The following is a 20,839-nucleotide window of genomic DNA, read 5'->3' as shown; positions in this document are numbered from 1 at the left end:
GGTGTGTAGCCTCCTCATTACTATACCATGAAGCAGCGCGGGTTCCGTGCCTTTAGATAGTAACCTGATGGACCATAGTCGAGGAGACGCCTGCCCTGAGCGTCTGAACCTCAGAGCTGCTGCTGCTCTTGAGGAAGATTGTCAGGAGTGTGGCCAGCAAGACTTGAAGAGCGTCTCAATTACGTCACCTTTCCAAGCCTTGAGTCCTTCATCCAGAAAATGAGCACACGAATTTATAATCTGTGACTCTCAGGATCAAGGTGTGTAAAAGTGTCTGGCACTCTGCCAGGTATGTAAACATCGAACAGATACGAGCCACTGCCCACTGTATGCTTTCCTCAAAAATTCCTTCCTCCCAGGATGTTGGTTTCCCTGGCTAACAAGGGCCCCATTGGACCCACCCTTCGTGATAGCTCTTTCGTTCTGCCCCTGTCTGCAAACCCCTGGCTTTGTTTCTATATTGGAGTCCTTGTGTGGCAGCTGTTGCGGCTGCGAGTCGCACAGACTGGAACATCCACGCTCTGCAGTTCCTCTTCACGCCTGTGCACATAGAGCTCTGTATTGTTCAGAGACTTGGCCACCAGGCTGGAGGGCTGGGCCGAGGAAGCGCTCAGTGGGAAGCTGCATACAGAGGCTGCTCTGTCAGCCAGTCCTGGACAAGGCTGAGCTGCCATCTGCCTACCTCCCCCAGCCCACGGGACTGGCCAGCTTCTGGGCTCTACAGTAAGAATTAAATCTCTGCTGGAGGAAGGCACCTTTCCTTCCTTCAAAGGCCTTACCCGGCTCCCAGGAGCCCCAAGCTGCAGTCAGGGTCATTTGGAGTCAGCCTTGGTCTCACTGCTTCTTAGAGCAGAGCAGCCCGACTTTGGACACACGGAGGAAGACAGAGGTGGAGAGGTGGCCAGTTCCTAGCAACCAGCCTTTTGGCCATCTCTTGCTGCAGGTCACTGTACCTGTGTATCTTGTCATTCCTACATCTCTTGGGTTATAAATAGAGTATCCTCCACCCATGAGCCCCTTGCCTACTTTTGTGTCAGACCCAGTGACTACTAGATGCCCAGTCAGTAAATACCTGTTGTTTATACACCTTCCACAGTGGGTGGGGGAACTGTTTCTCTCTCTCTCTCTCTTTCTCTCTCTCTGTCTCTCTCTCTGTCTCTCTCTCTCTCTCTCTCTCTCTCTCTCTCTCTCTCTCTCTCTCTCTCTCTCTTCCTCCCTCCCTCTCTCTCTCTCTCTCTACTTCTCTCTCTCTCTGTCTCTCTCTGTCACACACACACACACACACGCACACACACCTCATAACTTCCAGCCCTTTGTCACCCATCCTAAGAGTTCTTTCCTAAAGCTATTGGCTTCATTTCCAGACCAGCTCTGTGCCAGTCTTAACTCTTCTTTTCCTGGTGACACCTAGTGGCATTTAAGGAAGGGTCAGACAGAGGAGGGGCTGTCCTAGTTTAATTTCTTGCTTTGATAAAATACCCTGAAAAAAAGCAACTTAGGGGAGAGAAGGCTCAGAATTTGGGTTACTGTTCATTGTAGGGGGATCACAGCCACGGGAACTTAGAACAACTGGTCGCATCACATCCAGAGGGAAGATGAGGAGTGGATACCTGCTTGCTTAGTGCTCAGCTATCTTTCTCTACTCTCACACAATCCAGGGTTCAAAACCAGGGAGCGGTACCACCCACCGTGGGCTCACCTCAGTTAACCCAGTTAAGGAAAAATCCAGAACTGGAGAGTTAGCTCCATGGCGAAGACATCAGTTCCTCTTGCAGAAGACCTGGGTTTGAGTCCCAGTACCCACATGATGGCTCACAACTATCTGTAACGCCTGTTCCAGGGGGTACAACATCATCTTCTGGCCCCTTTGCATACAAATAAAATTAAAAAGGAAGAAACCCCTCGCAGTAGGTCCTCAAGCCAACCTGATAGACATTCCCATGCAGAGACACTCTTCCCGGGTGACTCTAGGTCATGGCAAGTTGGCAATTTAAATCACCCGTCCCTGGAGAAGACACAGTTCTTTTTAGGCTTCTCTTGGAGAAAATGATTCCTGTGTCCATCCTGCCAAACTATACCCACAAGTCTCCTGAGACCTGAGGGGCACAGGAAAGAGCATCCCACACTGTGCCTCGTATGCCACGGCTCCTCTGCTGGCTCGTCATGCTTCAGAAAGTATATTTGCCTTATAGTCGCAGCACTGAGGAAGCAGGGGCAGGCAGATCTGTGTGGTTTAGCAGAATCCGTGAGCTTTCAGTGAGAGATCCTGTCCCATCCTGTGCATCCCACCCTGCCACCACAGGGTGGGATGGACAGTTTGATGAGCAACTGAAGAATAAACCCAGGGGGCTGATCTCAGCCTTCTGCTACACACACACGCACATGTGCACACACACACACACGCCACAGAGGGAGAGAGACAGAGACATAGAGAACACACACATGTTTAAAAAGCATTTATGTGAGTCAGCCATGATCAAGAATAGCGAGCATATACAGGCAGAGAGCAAAGAGCCTTCAGCTGCTCTGTGACTCACTGTTTTTAATCTATAGGACAATGGGCCATCTTGAGGACAGGAAGAGTGTGCTTAGAATCCTTGGACAGAGATGCCTCTCTGCAAAGAGAGTAGAGAGCCATCCTGGAGGGGACCTGGAGCTGTATCTCACAGGATGAGTACATCAGTGCTGCAGGAAGAGAGCAAAGCAGTGACCAAGAGTAGGAAGGCAGATGAATATGTGGGGGCCTAAGTAGCTGGCAGACATGGGGAATGGTGGACCAATGGGCACGTATGAAGAGAGTGTGGGGCTCTGGCTATAGAATCATCTCTAGGAACAGAAAGGGCTGACAATAGAAGCTGGCATCCAGGGCTTCTGATATGGAATGTGCTGGAATGAAGCGCTTAGCCGACTTGCTGGACCTTCAGGACTGTATTGCTACCTAGAGGTAGGCAGTGCCATGCCGAGGCCCCAGTGGGATCCACTCTGGAAAGTGACCTGTCCCGCATGGCCAGGTGAACAATGAATATTTGTGGAAGTTGTTCCTTCCAGACCTAACCAAAAGGGTGGGAACTGCCACCCATACCTCAGGAGCCTAAACTTGATCCCTGAGCACGGCGTCAGAAACAACATGGTGACCTGGTGAGCACTGCCATCCAGGGACTAGTCATAACCTTCAAACACCGTACTGGACGCTTTGCACATGTTAAGTTGTAATTAACTGTTTCACATTCAAAGAGACTGAGGCTTGGTACAGTGAAGTGGGCTGCCTACAGTCCGGTCGCCTTCGAATGCCAAAAGGATTCAGACCCAGGTTCTGTGCTCTAACCTGATGCTGTTAACCTCTGAGCCATATCAGCTCTTAAGAGAGAGAACTGTGTCTTTTCAGTGGTGGTACACTTTTCTGTCTTGTATTATCCATTCCCTGGCTCCCCCTTACGTCACCTTTTCTACCTTACAGGTGTCCTTGGTGCTGTCTGCTCTCCAGGCTGGAAACAAGGGGACCCAGGCATGCATCACGGCTGCCACTGCAGTTTCTGGGATCATTGCTGATCTGGATACCACCATCATGTTTGCAACAGCTGGGACGCTGAATGCAGAAAATGGCGAGACCTTTGCTGACCACAGGTACTGGGGGAGACTCTAGCCTGCATATATCTAAACCAGGTGGTCGCATTTGGTCACCTTGCCCAGGACTCAGAAATGTCGGCATCCACTTTGAGATCAACAAGATTCTCTGTGGGAAATGTAAACCACAGGTTCGGAATAAGCCCCTTCTCCAACAAAGGCTAGCTTTCAGGGAGTTGCCGCTCTGACTGCCCACAGACCCAGCAGGACCAGGAGAGGCAGGGACAGCCATATTTAGCAGTCACTTCCCAAAGCCTGGTACCTCCCTCGAGCCTTCATTAAACGTACTGGTGCTGGCAGCTCTATAGATTTACTTCTGATGACCCCTAAACTCTCATCACGTGTCCAGGCCCTTTCATCTCTCCAGCCCGAGGGCTGTGATAGAGTGAAGATTCTCTGTGCTCTGCTGTCTGTTCTGGAGCCTGTCCCCACAAGCTCTGATTCCTAAACAAGATGTACAAGCTATGCACCCTTGCAACCCAATTCGGTTGGGAAATATCTGAAGAGATTGCAGACCCTAGGAAGATGCTGTGCCCCTCTCTTCTAAGTTGAGCTCTCCTCTGAAGCTGTGTTCCTACTCCGCTGGCTCTAGCTACTGTTTGAGCTTCCAACCTCACATACATAGAACACTCTCCTCCCCTCGAGAGCTGGGTGGATCACTCAGGCCTCTCTTCCCAAAGCCCCCCTTGAAGGAATTTCCTTCCTTCCCAACTGCAAGTGAGTAAGTTTTGTTTTGTTCGGTTTCTCCTGTCTCTCTGGCCTCCCTGCTTTCTAAGGGAGAACATTCTGAAGACAGCCAAGGCCTTGGTGGAAGACACTAAACTGCTTGTGTCAGGGGCTGCATCTACTCCAGACAAGCTGGCCCAGGCAGCTCAATCCTCAGCAGCAACCATCACCCAGCTTGCCGAGGTGGTCAAGCTAGGGGCCGCCAGCCTGGGCTCCAATGACCCTGAGACCCAGGTATGAATGGGGCCTGGGAACTGCCTTTCTCCTTTTCCCATAGATACTGCTTCAGGCTTCCGAACGGGGTAAAAGCAAATATCCTTGGAAGTAAACTCTGTGTGTGTGTGTGTGTGTGTGTGTGTGTGTGTGTGTGTGTGTGTGTTTGTTAAAGAAGCTGATAGGAAGATTTGCAAGGAACCTAGTCAGCCAGGCCTGGTGAACAACTGGCTGCAGAAGATGTGGGTGGGATAAAGGGGAAGTAGGAGAGACAAGTGTCCCATGTCCAGGCGGGAACAGTATATGAAGTTTCATGAAGCAAGAGAACGGAAGTGTTAGGGGGACAAAGGAGGGGGAGGAGGGCTCTTAAAGAGAGAGGAACTGGAAGGACGGGCAGGCTCTGCTCTGTGACTTCTGTTGGGGAGGTGGCAGTTTTGCTGAGATGACCCACCTGAGCTTAGGGCCCTCCAGATGACAGCCTCTGCAGTTTTCCGAGTCTGAAACCAGCACTTGTCTATGGCAGCGCCTGGCACAGGCCAGATACACAGCAGCTGATGCTCCAGTGGTCCTGAGCTCAGTTCCCCAGAGCCCGCAGTAGAGCATCTTGTACTCCCCTGTGCTTGTATTCCCGGTAACAGAACAGTAAACACCCTCATGCCAATGCCTGCACTGGGCCTGCAATCTAGTCTACTGGGCTTGACCAAGCTAGAGAACACTTGCCCTTCAGGACCCAGGGGGACACAACGACTGTACTAATTAACCCTCCCCTTCCCTGACCACCTTACCACTGTCCTCCGAGACAGTGGAGCCCCATGAGGAACGCTTCTTGGGATTTTTATCCTGGCTTGGTTTCCTCTGACTGGCACTGGAATCTGTTTCGGTTTGAACGGTGCTTCTGCAGGAACCTGAGGTGGCTGTCCCACCCTGCTGGGGAGGAAGGAAGGAAGCAAAGGCTGGAATCACTGTTGCTGAAGTTGGAAGGCAAAGTCCAAGCTCTTCTCACTCAGCTGGTTGTGAGGAGAAAGAGCGGGATCTTTCTTTCCACACAGAGAAATGTGTCGAATTGCCATGTTTTGTTTTGTTTTTTTCCCCTTTGAGAACATTTAATTTTAAAAGTTATGTTAGGCACTGAAAGTAGAGATTCCCAAAGTGAGTTCTTCCAGCCATCCTGAACCTTCAGTGACTCCTGGCGTGTCCTTCTGCCTTCCCCTTCTGTGCAACCTCGTCCCCAAATCTTACTTGTATTTGTTGGGGTGAAAACACTTAGCATGTTCTTTGCCTCCAAATACCTGTAACTGCGACTTATAATGAGAACTCACTTAAAAACAAATAGCCGGGCAGTGGTGGCATGGATTCTTTAGAAAGAGCATGGATTCTTTAGAATCCAGCCCTAATGGCCGGGCGGTGGTGGCACACGCCTTTAATCCCAGCACTTGGGAAGCAGAGGCAGGCGGATTTCTGTGTTCAAGGCCAGCCTGGTCTACAGAGTGAGTTCCAGGATAGCCAGGACTACATAGAGAAACCCTGTCTCGAAAAACCACAAAAAAAACAAACAAACAAACACCTGAGGCCAGTGAGATAACTCAGCTAGTAAAATGCCCGCTTTATATGCCTGAGAACCCGAGTTCCACTCCCAGAACCCACAGGGATGCAAGAGAAGAAGCCAGCTCCACAGGGTAAGGGTTAGGGTTAGGGTGACTGCCACACCTACATGGTGGCATAATACACTAATAATAATAAATTAAAATGTTTAATAAGCATCTTTAAAAATCTGCTCAGAAAACAATGTCCCCTCTGCATGTCAATTACCTGTCAAGTAACCAGGATGGGACAGAACTTCCTGTTAGTGTGAGCAGCAGCCCTGACTTGTGATGCCCCTCTCTCCTGCTGCCCCTCTTCACTGATGAAGGCTCAGGAGAGAGGCAGACCTTCACAAGGCTCAGCCTGTGGGTGCAGGAGGTTGCCTGGGGTCCCTCTGCCCTGTGTGTGATGTGCCATGACAGAGGGTGTGGAGGATGGCAGAGGGCTGCAGAGCCACAGTTTTTCTCTGTCACTGCTGTCTGGAGCTCTGGAGCCTTCCAAAGGCTTTTATGTGTGTTGTTAGCATTTGGTCTAGGCTCTGCCCCATAGTTACCTGACAACAGCCAGGTGTGCCTGACTCACTCCAAAAGGGGCTACTCACCCCTCAGTTCTCTCTTTTGCTCTCTTCTGACTCTCACTCTATCCTTTCACCCCTCCCCCTCTGTTCCCATCCCCCTCCACATTCCCCTCTCCCCTCTCTCCAAGTGCTCATGGCTGGCGTTTTCTACTCTCCTCTCTCCATCTCTCTCCCTTCCCCCCACCCCTTGTCTGTCTCTACTACTGTCTCAGCTCCCCTTCCCATGCCCTGAATAAACTCTATTCTATCCTGTACCGTGTGGCTGGTCCCTCAGGGGGAAGGGATGCCTCAGCATGAGCCTGCGAAGGCACCCTTTCCCCACACCTGACTACACATCTACTAAGCAGATTCCTTCTCTCCTTATCTTTTTATAAAATACAACATTTGTTATCCCAGTTGGTCCTCGCAGCGACTGGATGAGTTGGGAGAGGCTGGCACTGCTAATTCTGCTTGTAGATGAGCCAACCCAAGAGTGTGGTGGGGAAGCCTGGGATACTTAGCATCATGCTGACCAGAGTCTGTTCCAAACCCACCACTCCTGGCTCTAGAGCAGTGACCCAGTTCATATCAGTTTTCCCTTTGACTGGCACTTCAGATTCCAACTCCAGCAATAGCGATAGGTCCTATCTGGGATGGAACAGCCACCTGTGTCTTCATCTATTCCTCAAGATTCTCTGCCAGCTATGTGGCAGACCATGCTCTAAGGATGAAACGAAATCGGCCCTGTTCTAGCCTCATCAGGTCACAGGAGGACTTAGATTGTAGATAAGTGAATAAATTAAATGGCACCATGAACTAATACTACTGTAGGATAAAATGGGACCGTCAGACAGTGGTTTGGTGTTTAAGAGTTAGGCCCTTTGCTAGCTCTCTTGGGACATACACTCAAGCTGAACCCAGAGAATGGAAAGAGCCAGGTTCCAGGTAAAGGAGAGCAGAAGTGAGGGCCTTAAGCAGAGAGGAAATGAGACTTCCCAGTAGGAAGAAAGACCCATGTGTCTGAACCCGTGATGGGGCAGAGAATCGCAGGAACCAGGGCTGTAGAGGCAGGCAGAGTGCTGTGGAAGCCTTAATGCCCGGCAGGATACTGATGTTCTGTGCTTTGGGGTGAGGGATGATGCCCATTGTATCTGCTCTAGCAAGCAGCCTTTACCCAGTCAGAGGCAGCTTGTTGGCAGAACTGGCAGCAAGGAGGCTGTGTATTCAGAGCCCAGCATCAGCATCAGTCTCTGCTTCAGTGTCAGGGTAGACATTTAGTTTTCAACCTCAGCCTTAGCATGAGTCTCAGCAGCAGGAGTGGGACCAGCCTCTGTATTAGATTACCATCATTAGCTGCAGCAGCAGCCTTCCTGAACCACACCGTCTCCAAGGGTGGCTTCCTGGGTGGTGTTGTCATGGTGAAGGATATGAAGCCGCTGATACAGAGACTCCTCCATCCCGCATCCTTGCACCCTGTCGGCCATCAGCAGTGAAGGTCATCCCCCATTCACCAGGCTCCCACTCTTTCAGGTGGTACTGATAAATGCTATCAAAGACGTGGCCAAGGCCCTTTCCGATCTCATTGGTGCTACCAAGGGAGCTGCCAGCAAACCAGCGGATGACCCCTCCATGTACCAGCTCAAAGGAGCCGCCAAGGTAGAGTGGGTCTCCAGCTGGGGCTGAGCATGAGGGACTCAATAAGCCAGGCTGCTGGGAAGAGGAACATCTGAGATTCTTCCCTGTGCGAAGGAAGGAGATCTCTTTTATGCCATTTGGTCTGGAACTGGAACTGCACCTCTGAGTAACAGTGTACTCTCTGCTTATCTCTCCCATGCAGGTCATGGTCACCAATGTCACCTCCCTTCTTAAGACTGTGAAGGCAGTAGAAGACGAGGCCACCCGAGGCACAAGGGCTCTTGAGGCCACAATCGAGTACATAAAACAGGAGCTCACAGTGAGTACCTAGCAGCTGCCACCCTCAGCTAGCTCACCCTATACAACATGACTGCCACACAGGCTTCTCTCTGCATCTTCAAGAGCTTTTACCTAGAGCCTCTGGACTGGGAAGGCTCACTCATCTGCCTTCTGGTGGCATTTGCAGTTGGTTACCTGTAAGTCACTGAGTGTGGCTAGGATCTATTGGGACTATTTGTTTGTGAATCAAGGTTTCATGGGTTCAGGATGGCCTCAAACTTTTGTGTCACTGAGGGTAACCTTGAACTTCTGATCCTCCTGCCTTACCGCCTACATGCTGGAATACCAGGTGTATACCACCATGCCTGGTTTTATGAAGATGCTGAGGACTGACTCCAGGGCTCCATGCGTGCCTGGCAAACACTACTGATCTGTATCCTAGCTATGATTAACCCTCCATCCTCAGTATTGACATGTATCACTAAGGACAGTTCAGGCTTCACTCCATCAAAATGACAGCGTGACACTGAAGTGTGAGAGATCTTTGGCCACGAGGAAAGTCAGTTTGCACAAGCCTTGTGTTTGGGTAATGGAGACCATATGCATCCCTCCTTGTTGTGTTGCCCTTGCGCACATGTGAGTGGCAGTTTGAGGTTCACTGTTGGGGAAAGGCCTAGATGCTTTTGAGTGAGACACTCTTCCTCTTTGAGGTGTCTCTCTTTAGAGGCACCAGCTCTGTTCATTCTTGCCTTGTTCTAGCCCTGTAGAGTTCCGGGCACCTGGAATTCCTACCGTAGAGATGTTCTCTGTTTCCTCTGTGTTTGACACAGTTGTACACCAACTCCTAATCTCCACAAGTAGAACTGCACAGGAAATAAGTGGTCTTCCCGTAGCATTTCTTTGTAGTAGGTATGCCCACAGGTAGACTTTTTAGGAGATATGCAAGCCTCTATAGGGTCATCTGTGAAGGTGACATCAGGGGCAGCACTAGAAATGAGCAACTCCACTGGTATTAGGATGAGTCTTGGCTCCTTTCGCCCTGCCTTGAATGGCGCTAGCTTAGGGGATACAGTTAGTTCACAGTTTTAAAGAAGATACTAATGAACGCATAAGCAACTCAAAAGCAGACGATGCCTCGAGGCATACTGTATGGAGGCCATGGGATGAGTGTGTCCTATCTGGGGTCCAGATACAGGTTCAGACAGCTGTTGGTTCCCCCATGGTGACAATGGAGGGGAAGGTTTGGAATTTAGACTATCCTGGGAAATTACAGATACTTGGTCATTGTGAGTATATCATACTGGCTTAGAAATCATCCACACCGTGAAGTTGGAAGGATGGGAGACAGCTCAGCTGTTAAAACCCTTGAGTACAAGCCTGAGAACAGGAGTTCAGAACCCCAGAAACCCACATAAATACCAGCACAGCAGCTCAACTGCAACTCCAGCCTTGAAAGGTAGATACAGGGCAACCCCAGAGCAAGCAAACCAGCAACACTAGCCGTATCAGTGAGCTCTGGGCTTGATTAACAGACCTGCCTCAGTGAATACTGTGGAAGACTGGATGTTTCCTGACATCAGCCTCAGGCATACACATATCCATGCACATGTGTGCACATACACAGGCAAAAAATAAACATGCTACACACAAACACACGTACCGCCCACACGCATGTGAAAGATGGAAAATAACATAGGTAAATAAAAGTTAGTGAATTCACCCAAAGTGTTTCCACAGATCCTGTGCGTGGAGAGCACAGTAGTTTGGAGGACTCTGTGTCACATCATCTCACTGTCGTCCCTCAGGTCTGCACAGGGGACTTACAGTCCTGAGGTACTTACTTGTCACTGCCATCTGTAAGGAGCAGTGATGTTTGATTGGTTGGCACATGGCAAGAATGCTGCATGGGTCCTCCTCCTTACTCAGGGGAAGCAGAAGCAGCTTGCCTGACTAACATGAAGTTATTGAAGTGTCTATGAATGTGAGTGTGTGTGTGTGTGTGTGTGTGTGTGTGTGTGTGTGTGTGTGTATGTGTTTAAATCAGAGTCACTGATTTCTAAGACAAGCTAAGGACCAAATGCTTCCCCACTCTCACACCCATGGAAAGTGAGCAGGAAGTCATCCAAAGTGATGTCTTCAAGTTAACCCTGCCCAGGAGCCCACATCAGGGCGGAAAAGGGCAGTATATAAAGTTTGGGTGGTGGTATTTGCAAATAGATAAGGTAGCACTTTAGAAACCTCTTTCCTAGCCGGGCAATAGTGGTGCATACCTTTAATCCCAGCACTCGAGAGGCAGAGGCAGGTAGATCTCTGAGTTCGAGGCCAGCCTGGTCTACAGAGGGAGTTCTAGGACAGGCAGGGGTACACAGAGAAACCCTGTCTCAACAAAACAAAACAACCTCCTCCTTGCCATATTGTTTCCACGGAAGTCAAGTGTCAGTGTAAGAGGCTTGTCCATATTGGCATCTTGAAAGCAAGACCCACTTTACCACCCTCAAATTAGATGGCTAATTTCCTGCCATGTGACAGTCTCCAGCTTGCTACCTTGGTTCCCAGACACTAATGGCAGCCCAGTTGAAAAAGAGTTATCTTTGTCCTTTCCTTTTTGACTTTCATGTCTTCTGTCTCTGACTTCAAGGTGTTCCAGTCAAAAGACATACCTGAGAAGACATCATCACCCGAGGAATCAATACGAATGACGAAAGGTATCACCATGGCAACAGCCAAAGCCGTGGCAGCTGGGAACTCATGTAGACAGGAGGATGTGATTGCCACCGCCAATCTGAGCAGGAAGGCTGTCTCAGACATGTTGATAGCTTGCAAGGTAAAGACCCGGGCATGGCTGTGGATAGATGAATAGATAGCTTTCTGTTGCAAATGACTCGTTCGGTGTTCTGGAGAAGGGAAACTGGAATAGAAGCAGAGAGTAGTCCCACACCTTAAACTTTGCTGTAGACAGACATGCAGAAAACACAGTTTACAGCAGCCTGGGTAAAGGTTTCCCCTGAAACAAGGAAAGGGGGAAGTTTGCTTTGACTCACAGTCCAAAGGTCCAGATATGGTAGCAAGAGCCTAAGGCAGCTGGTCACCGTAGCCACAGTCTAGAGGAGAGATGAACTCTGGTGCTTGGCTTGTGTTCTCTTTTACTCTGTCCAACACCACAGCCCATAGAATGATGCCACACTCATTTAGGGTGAGTCCTCCCACCTTAGATGTGCCTCTAGAATCTCCCTCACGGATGTGCCCAGAGAGCCTCCTAGATGATTCTAAATCTCATCAAGTTGGCAATTAAGATTACCCATCACAGGTTTCAGTGCCCGCATAATTACCCATCACAGGATTCAGTGCCCGCATAATTACCCATCACAGGATTCAGTGCCCGCACAGGGCACCTCTGGGGCTTGGAAGAGCTGTGATGTAGGTTCTCTAGTTTTGTTCTAAATGAGAAGATCAAGGGAGTGACTCCAGCCTGTCAGGTGTCAAACAGGGGCCCAGGCAGACTCAAGGCCAAGGTCAGAACTAAAACCAGAACTTGCAGAACCAGAGCTCAACCAGCTTTCTGACTCTCTGGCCAGCATATGCTTGCCTGTGGCCTTCCAGGCCTGTTGCTCAAGGCTGCTGTGGTTGGTGGGAGATTGATAGACTCTTGTGTCTGTGCATTAATTACTTTTTCTCATTGCTGTAACATCCCTTTCTCCCCACGTACCCAGACAACTAAAGAGAAGAGATGCTTGTTTTGGTTCCCAGTTTTAGGGGGTAGCAGCTGACCTGGCTGGTCCCCGGCAAAGGGAGCTGTGACATGACTTGTTATATCGTAAAGGATCTGAAGGGATTGATTCAAGGACCATACCCTAGTGATGTAAATCTACCACCTAGCCCTGTGTCCCAGGGGATACAAAACCTCCCCCAAACAGCACAGCAGCAGTTGGGGAAGAAGTGTTGAAGCCTGTTGGTGGCACTACCTATTCAGACTGTAACAGTCATCCTGTCATCAGAAACACGGCTAAAGCGGAAACGGAACGTAGTGCACATTTTGTAGTCTCTCTTAGAGGGGTTCCCCGGTGTACAGGCAGGAGGTTGGGGAGAAAAGTGAGGCCACCGTGTAGCCTTGGCTCATTCTGGATCTTGGCTTTGCAGAGTTAGGAGAGAGCTCTGACACACTTGTCTCACACGTGGAGCCCTACATGACAGCAAGTGTCACTGCTGATGCCTGAGCCGCTTACAAGGACAGTATTTATTTAGCCAATAGCTGTTGCCAGTGCTAGCGTGGTAACTCATTCCTCACCCATAGTCCTAGGGCACGGAGAAGGAGGCAGGATTGCCGTGAGTTAGAAGACGGCCTAGGCTACATAGCAAGATCCTATCTGACCTCCATGGATACTACATACATGCGGTGCACAGGCATACAAAACTACATACATGTGGTGTACACACACACACACACAAAACACCCATACCCATTTTAAAATGGTAACAATGAGATGATGGTAGAACTTGATAGTTCCTTTGTGGGCAGCTCACCCCCTTCCAGAAATGGGGTTTCATGCAATAAGGCAAATACAGAAAACCAGGCTCATTCAGAGTGGGTCAAGAAAAATGTCTCTTAGCTGGGGAGCAAGCTCTGGTGGTAGAGTACTTACCTTGTAAGCATGAAAGCCTGCGTTTCATCCCCAGAACCCACATAAGCATCTTCTACAGCCTTGGTAGCAAATGTAAACTGACGTGATTTATAAATCTAATCATATTAGGGTTATCAGTTGTTAAAGAGAATACTCTTGATTCCCGTGGTGATTATGAAGTCCATTTTGCTGAGGACATACAAGTTCTTCAGTGTTTGTGAGGTTGAGTAGAGGGGGCCTTGATGCCAGCCAATGGCCAGTTGTCTTAGCGCCTCAGGAGGCCGCCCACATAACATATGCGCAGAATATCAGCCAATGGTCAGTTGTCTTAGCGCCTCAGGAGGCCGCCCACATGCACATGCGCAGAATATCAGGGACCGCTGGACGTGGCCGGGATCGCAAAATCAGCAACATCAGTGAAGCAACAAGGTTTTCTTGAACAGTTGAGGTGTTTCAGGGGATATTCAGCCCCATCGTGGATGGTGAGGAAAGGGGCTCCACCAACAGAGATAGCCGGCATGGCTTGTTATGTAACATGATACAGTGATGTGTAAGTGACTCTGGACAGGACGAGGAAGTGATTTCTGAGTTACGGTGGTTTTATGAATGTTTAAAATACCTAGAACATTAAAGTAAGTTAATGTTTTAAAGCCAGGCAGCTGCTTGTATTCCTAGCACTGAGAAGACAGAGACAGGTGAATCCTTGGGGCTCCTTAGCTAAAGTGGACTTAGGCGTGGTTGCTCCCACCTTTAATCCCACCGCTCAGGAGACAGAGGCAGGTAGATAGTGGATAGCATTTGAAGAGTGACACCCAAGGTTGTCTTTTGACCTCATGCACACACAATTTTTTATTAATTATTTTTTTATACGTATGAATGTGTTTGCTTGAATGTATGTCTGTGCACCACGTTGTGCCTGGTACCCACTGAGGCCAACAAGAGAGTGTTGAATCCCCTGCGTGTTACACAATTATGAGTTGCCATGTGAGTACTGGGAATTGAACCCCAGTCCTCTGGAAGAGCAGCCAGTGTGCTTAACCAGTGAGCCATCTCTCCAGCCCCAATACAAAGGATTTTTGAAGTCACACCAAAGAACATAGTTGTGCTCTTGGAGCATGACTTCCGGGGTTGAGTGGGAGGAAGGACAGATGGAGAGGTGAAGCATATCCCTTACTGCCTGATTCTAAAAGAATGGCAGGGTCACCAGTGCCCAGGTAACTTCACCTGTGTGCGTGTATCTGTGCATTCTGCCTTCGTGTGCCTGCGCTTTTCTTATATTTAATTCTGTACTTCTTGTTATAGTTCATGTAAGGTAGCTTATTCCTGTGTTGCTCTGGCCATTCTGACTACTTTGTTCATGAGCACAGATATTCTGTTAGCCAGTACTTCCCTTCCTCTATAATCCGATAGGTAGGTTCTCTACAGCGTTTATTGTAGTGAGCTTTTCCGTTTTGTTTTGGTTTTGAGATAGGGTCTCCTATATCCCAGACTGGTCACTATGCAGATAAAGATGACCTTGAACTTATGGTCTTCCTGCCTCTACACCTTGACTGAGCTCCAGGCTTACAGGGAAATACCGCCATGTCTGGTTTATGGGGTGCTAGCTATCAAACCCTTGGGTTTCATGCATGCTTCACTGGCATTGCGCCCACTCCCCTACAATAAGAAATATGCTTGTGCTTGTTTGATTTATCTGTGCTCTGGATTGTCTGCTCAGGAAGAATCCCAGAAGTGGAATTAGGGAATCAAACTGTATAGCCCTTTCATTATTGCCAGAGTATCTTCCCCAAGGTTCTGCCAAGTCACAGAACACCACAGTTAGCAAGAGTGTAACTGGTAACGTACTCTGGTGAGGCCACTGAGCAGCACCATGGCCTGTTTCACCCACTATAGTGCCTGGCTTTGTGACTCACCTTTGGAGGCTCAGAGACGTGCAGATAAGGAAGCAGGAATTTTAAGAGCCCAGCTCTGGACACCCTCTGCTCACCAATATCCCCCAGCCCCTATCTTCTGCCTCTGAGGTTTGTTAGTTCTCAGCATAGTCTAACCTGACTCCTCAATGACCCCTGCTGGCCATGTCCACCGAGGCAAGGGAGGGTACACATGTGTTGCAACCCACAGTGCTCATCCCTGGGAGAGGGGCTGGACTATAAAACCAGGCTGGTCAGCTCCCCTTAGCGTTTTCTCTTATTATATGGCTTGGGATTTTGTGTGCCTGTTGCACACTGAGGCCAGGAGAGGGCACCAAATCCCCTGGGAGTTAGACAGTTGTGAGCTGTCGTGTGAGTACCAAGAATTGAACCCAGGCCCTGTGTAAGAGCAACCAGTGTTCCTAACTGCTGAGCCATCCCTCCTGTCTCCACACAGGACTTTTTTTTCCCCCAGGCAGGCTTCATAAACTTGGGGTACTCAGCTTCCCCAAATGGCTGCTCCATTGAGGCTGGCTCTGCCATGTTTTCTGCCTTTACCATGACGGATGATTTATTGGGAGTGTTGCTTTAGGCATTCCTGTAGGCTTCCCAAGTTCTTTCCAGAGTGAAAACTGTAGAAGAATCTCTAAAGAGATACAGCTTCCTCTTGTAGCAAATAAAAGATGGGGTCCCATACTTAGACTTTTCCTTGTTTATCTTCTCAGCGTGCATTGTCTCTGAGAGTCAGAACTCCATCGAAAACAATTTGTCATGGGTGACTGGAGGTGGCAGGTCATGGGTATAGGCACAAGGCCTGAGACACTGTTACCCAGGACTCTGGCTTGCTTATCTCTTAGTGAGTTATTACAGGGCCTGGGGGAAGTGGAGGGCTGCTAGCTGAAGCTTCCCAGGAACCTAAGGTCTCTGGTTACAGAGACTGCCCTGTGACTGACACTTGGGGGGCTAATTGGGAACATGAACTCCATTAGCCTGAGGACACAGAGCCTCTGCTGGTGCTGCTGACAGGAAGCCAGGCAGAGCTTCCATTCCTGTGGGAAGCCTTAACTGTGACTCTTCCTGGATGTTTTAGTGCATGGAGAAGGAAGGTGGGAAGGGGCAGAAGGTACCAGATTCCAGATGTTTCTGTCATTGTCCTCAGGATGCCAGCCTGCAGACTGTCAAAGGGCCTGCTGCAGAGGCCTGAGGACAGGAAGGAGGGACTCATCTCCCACCCAGAGAATGGAGGTGAAGGCCCTCACAGAGGTCACAGGGGTAGTCTTCTACCTCAGGGACCAGAGTACCCAGCACTGTTGAGCTGGGAACTTACAAGTAGGTCTTCTTGATTTAATATGTCAGTATTTTCTTCTTCTCCTCTTCCTCTTCTTCTTCCTCTTCCTCCTCTTCCTCTTGCTCCTCCTCCTCCTCCTCCTTCCCACTCAATCTGTCTCCAGCAAGCATCCTTCTACCCTGATGTCAGTGAAGAGGTACGAACTAGAGCCTTGCGGTACGGCACAGAATGCACCTTGGGCTACCTGGACCTACTGGAACACGTCTTGGTGGTAAGGAGGGGTGTGAGCAGGGTGGGGTGGAGCTGTGTATCTTTGTCCCTCCCTGGTTGATCTAGGGAAAGACCTTTCCCCAGGGACACCCCTCTTAGAGTATTCTGCCAGCATCTCTCATGAGGCTAGGGGACAGGTCTGATCCAGCACACTGGGCAGAAAGTACAGCCTTCAGGAAGACTCATTGAGAGTTCAAAGGATCTGATTTCACTCTGGCACCAAAGAGGCAGAAAGAACATGCCTGAGGTAGGATGAGGGGATAAAAGGAGGAGACAGTGGCAGGGGGTGGGGGGAGGTAAATTGAAGGTCAAAGACAACCTTAAAAGGTACTGAAAGGTCTCTCAAGCTGGGGAGATAGTTCAGTTGAAGTGCTTATCATGCAAACACAAGGGACCTGAATTTGATCCCCAGCACCCACGTAAAAAACAAAACAAAACAAAACAAAAAAAAAAACCTGAGTGAGGCAACACATGCCTGTAATCTCAGTACTGGGGGCGTAGGTGTAGGAGAGACAGAGGGATCCCAGAGTCTAGCTAAACCAGCAAGTTTCAGGTTGAGTGAGAAACCCTGTCTCAGCAACAAGATGGAAAGCAGCTGAGGAGATGCCTGATGCTCTAACCTCCAGCCTTACAAACACGTTTGTGCACTCACATATAAACACATAGACATTCATACATGCACACACATACATATGCATGCATGTGCACTCATACACACAGACACACATACCATATTGGGAGGTCTTATTACAGAGACCCAAGTGCATTCTAAAAGATACAGAACACCAGCCTCCATGACTGACTAAAAAGAATCATTGCTAGTGACCTGCTAGCCTCCGGTGGCTTCCTGCCATCCTTGAGTGAATGGCGTAGGTCACTTCAAGAGAGCCTCAGCCTGCTGTGTACACTGTGGAGCTAGGATTAGAAGGCAAAGACAGAAAATGCTGGACAGTAGATGTCATAGTTATGGTTGGTACATAAGCCTTAGGTTTGCGTAGACCCTGTTTTCTAGCCATCTTTAGAACCTTGTATGGGCTGGAACAGAGCCCAGGAGAGTTTGTTCAAGAGCCAGGGAAAACACTATTTGGATGGATGGATGGATGGATGGATGGATGGATGGATGGATGGATATGGATGACTTGTCACCTCCCATCTCTGCTCCACCCTTCCCAAACCTAGAAATAAAAATAAATCCCAGGCCTCAGGGGCACAATTGTTGTCTCTAGAAGCCAACTACCAAGCATTGGGTTTCGTTGTTTTTCTTTCTACTGCCAAATGAACTGGCACACCAAATGAATAACCAGAAACCCACAAAAGTCTTTCCCTTGTTAAGGTCATCCCACAGTTCAGCAACAGACTAGGAACAGGAACTCACTCCTGTTCCCCCCCCTCCCACCCCGGCTCTGTTCTGGTTCTAGCGGTCACTGCTGGCTTCTTAAATTATCTTCTTGTGTTAACTGTTTAAGGTTTTTAAAGACTCGTGTTCATCCAGAGAACTGCAGTCATTGCTAAAGCATTATTTGTTGGTACTGGTTTGTTTCAGAAAAAAATAATCAGTCGGTAGTCCCAGCACACAGGAGGCAGAGGCAGGTGGATCTCTGTGAGTTTGAGGTCAACTTGGTCTACAGACACCTTTGCCTGAGGGGAAGTAAGGTGACCAGAGTCTCTGAGAACATTAGAGAAGGTCCAGGAAGCATCCCCAGGCACCCTACTTAAGAGCGGTCTAGGTGCTGTGTCTAGTTCCAGCCATGAAGATCACAATCATAGGGAATGATGCCATGTGTCAAGGAGGAAGTGCTGGTGTAGGCTGGAGGCTAGGGTGAGGAGGGAGTGCCTCTGCTTTCTGTTCTAGAACCCTAGGAAGAATGGGCTGTGTGAGCTTTGTCTATGGCTGCTCACATGGCGTGGTCGGTGTTCAAACACAAGATTCTTCTGGAATCTCCCATAGAGTTAAGACTTAGTCTTCCGTGTTGCTGACCTACCTAGATGGTTGGTGAATCTGTTGGTGATAATTCTTCCCATTACTCTATACGACAGTTGTCCTTGCCCTCCATACGTAGGGTAGACATCGGAAATGTGCTGTTTCTCTGAGAGCCTTTAGAGAGCCGGCTGGGGCCAGAGTGAGACCATTAACAGAAGAACCAGCTCAATGGAGTAAAGCTGGGGTTCTAACATGAGCAGAAGTATCCCAGCTTTGCAACAAGAACTTTTGTATATAAGGCTAGAGGTGACTCAGCGACTAAGACACTTGCTGCTCCTGCAGTGGGCAGGAGTTTGATCCCCAGAACCCATGGTCGGGCCCACAGCTGCCTGTGACTCAGGGGATCTGATGGCCTCCCCTGGCCTCTGCCAGGCACTCACATGCACACCGTATATATTCACAGAGACCAAACACACATACATGTAAATAAGAATTTTTTTGTGTGTAACTTAAAGGTATATGTGCACATGCACACACACACACAAAGGATCCCAGCACATCTCTCAAATTGTTCAGGAGATACCAAATTGAGTACACCTGCCCAGAAAACCCCACTTCTGCCTTTTTTTTATAAGAATCTATTTAACTTTCGACATACACAGGATCTCTCGTTTGAGCATGGCTGCTCTCGGAAGCTCCTCGGTCCCCATGGGAAAGCATTGTCACCCTGCACTTGCTCCACAAGGCATGATGCAGCCCCCAGCTTCCCAGCCGCCAGCTTCCCAGTCCCCAGCTGTTATCATGCCGGAGATCTGGGACAGGGTTAACGTTCACATCCCCGGCAGACCTTTAATCTGAGTCGGTGTTCTGCTATCAGAAATCATATTGACTTAATCACAGAATTAAAAATAGAACAGCTCTCCTCCTGGCTGTCTAGAGCTAAGACACTTTTACCTCGGTGCTGCTCTCTGCCTTAAAGGGCCATCTGTTCCCAGAAGTGGCACTCTGTGACTACCTCAAAGGCTCTTCTCCCAGCCACAGACATCTTCAGTCATTGCAGTTTGATGATTCAAGGGCCTCACGTTCCCACAGCTGTAACTCCCCTCAGCGTTAATGAGGCTCAAGTAATTGAGTGAAGAGTAGTATTTCTGGGTCTCTGAAAACGCTGCCGTAATAGAAATAATGAATATACTTCTCACCTGCAGATTTTCCAGGCAGCTGATGACCTGCTTTTCATTATTACAGATTTGTTTGAATTTTCTACACTTGGCCCAGAACTCATTGTACAAAATTCTCAAAGAACTAATACTTTTTTTTATTAAAAAGATTCTTGGGCTGGAAAGATGGCTCAGTGGTTAAGAGCACTGGCTACTCTTCCAGAGCTCCTGAGTTCAAATCTCAGCAACCACATGGTGGCTCACAACCATCTTTAATGGGATCCAGTGTCCTTTTCTGGAGTGTCTGACAGCTACAGTGTATTCACATACATTAAATAAATAAATTTTTAGAAAAAGATTCTTTAGCATGATAGGGCAGCAGACCTACATTTTCTAAATAGAATTGCAGTGTTTTCAGTTCTGTGTATATTGACATATAAATTTATCTTATTTGAGTCTTGTTACATAGCCCAGGCTGGCACTTGCTATCTTCCTGCATCAGCCTCCCAAGTGCTGGCATCTGTCACCATGGCTTCTCTTTGTGAATTTAATTTACATGATCTTTTTTTTTTTAGTGTTTGAGAATTTCATGTCTTTTGGTCAAGTCCACCCCCCATTTCCTCCCATCCAGTTCCTCCCTTACTTCTTCCACTAGCATTTGTCTCCAATTGTATTTGCCTTTTTTTTTTTTTAAATGGAAAAAGTGCTGCCAGTGTGTGCAAGGGTATAGGGCCATCTACTGGAGCGCCGGCATCCTCCCTGGAAACTGACTATCTTACGGCAGCCACCAGTTGCCACAGCTCCTCAGCATGGGCTGGGATCTCGTATGACCCCCTCCCCACCATGATGAGAGTTTGGCTGTCTTGATCTTTCACAGGTCCTGTACATGCTATCACAGCCACTGTGAGTCCACTGTTTATGTTGAAATATCTTCTTCATAGAAATTCAGAATTCTTTGACAATGCTGTCTAATGAGTTTTAGCCATATTCAATCCTTTTTCTAGTTTCCCCTGGATCTCTTCCCCTTCCCCTTCCCCTTCCCCTTCCCCTTCCCCTTCCC

The 20,839-nt window shown here is 48.8% G+C and overlaps 1 protein-coding gene across 2 annotated transcripts in view; it reads left to right on the top strand.

The window, feature by feature from the left end:
- Tln2 (talin 2) overlaps window positions 1-20,839 on the top strand; it is a 181,210-nt gene that overhangs the window by 130,617 nt on the left and 29,754 nt on the right. For both annotated transcript variants that reach the window (XM_028781451.1, XM_028781452.1), the window contains 6 exons: window positions 3,458-3,624; window positions 4,401-4,584; window positions 8,231-8,356; window positions 8,538-8,654; window positions 11,253-11,438; window positions 16,595-16,702. In XM_028781451.1, coding sequence (XP_028637284.1) covers window positions 3,458-3,624; window positions 4,401-4,584; window positions 8,231-8,356; window positions 8,538-8,654; window positions 11,253-11,438; window positions 16,595-16,702 — 888 coding nt within the window. The remainder of the gene's footprint in view (window positions 1-3,457; window positions 3,625-4,400; window positions 4,585-8,230; window positions 8,357-8,537; window positions 8,655-11,252; window positions 11,439-16,594; window positions 16,703-20,839) is intronic.

Source organism: Grammomys surdaster, unplaced genomic scaffold, assembly GCF_004785775.1.
Source record: "Grammomys surdaster isolate TR1022 unplaced genomic scaffold, NIH_TR_1.0 437, whole genome shotgun sequence".
In the NCBI taxonomy this organism is placed as follows: Eukaryota; Metazoa; Chordata; class Mammalia; order Rodentia; family Muridae; genus Grammomys; species Grammomys surdaster.
This window is presented reverse-complemented; position numbering and strand designations above follow the sequence as displayed.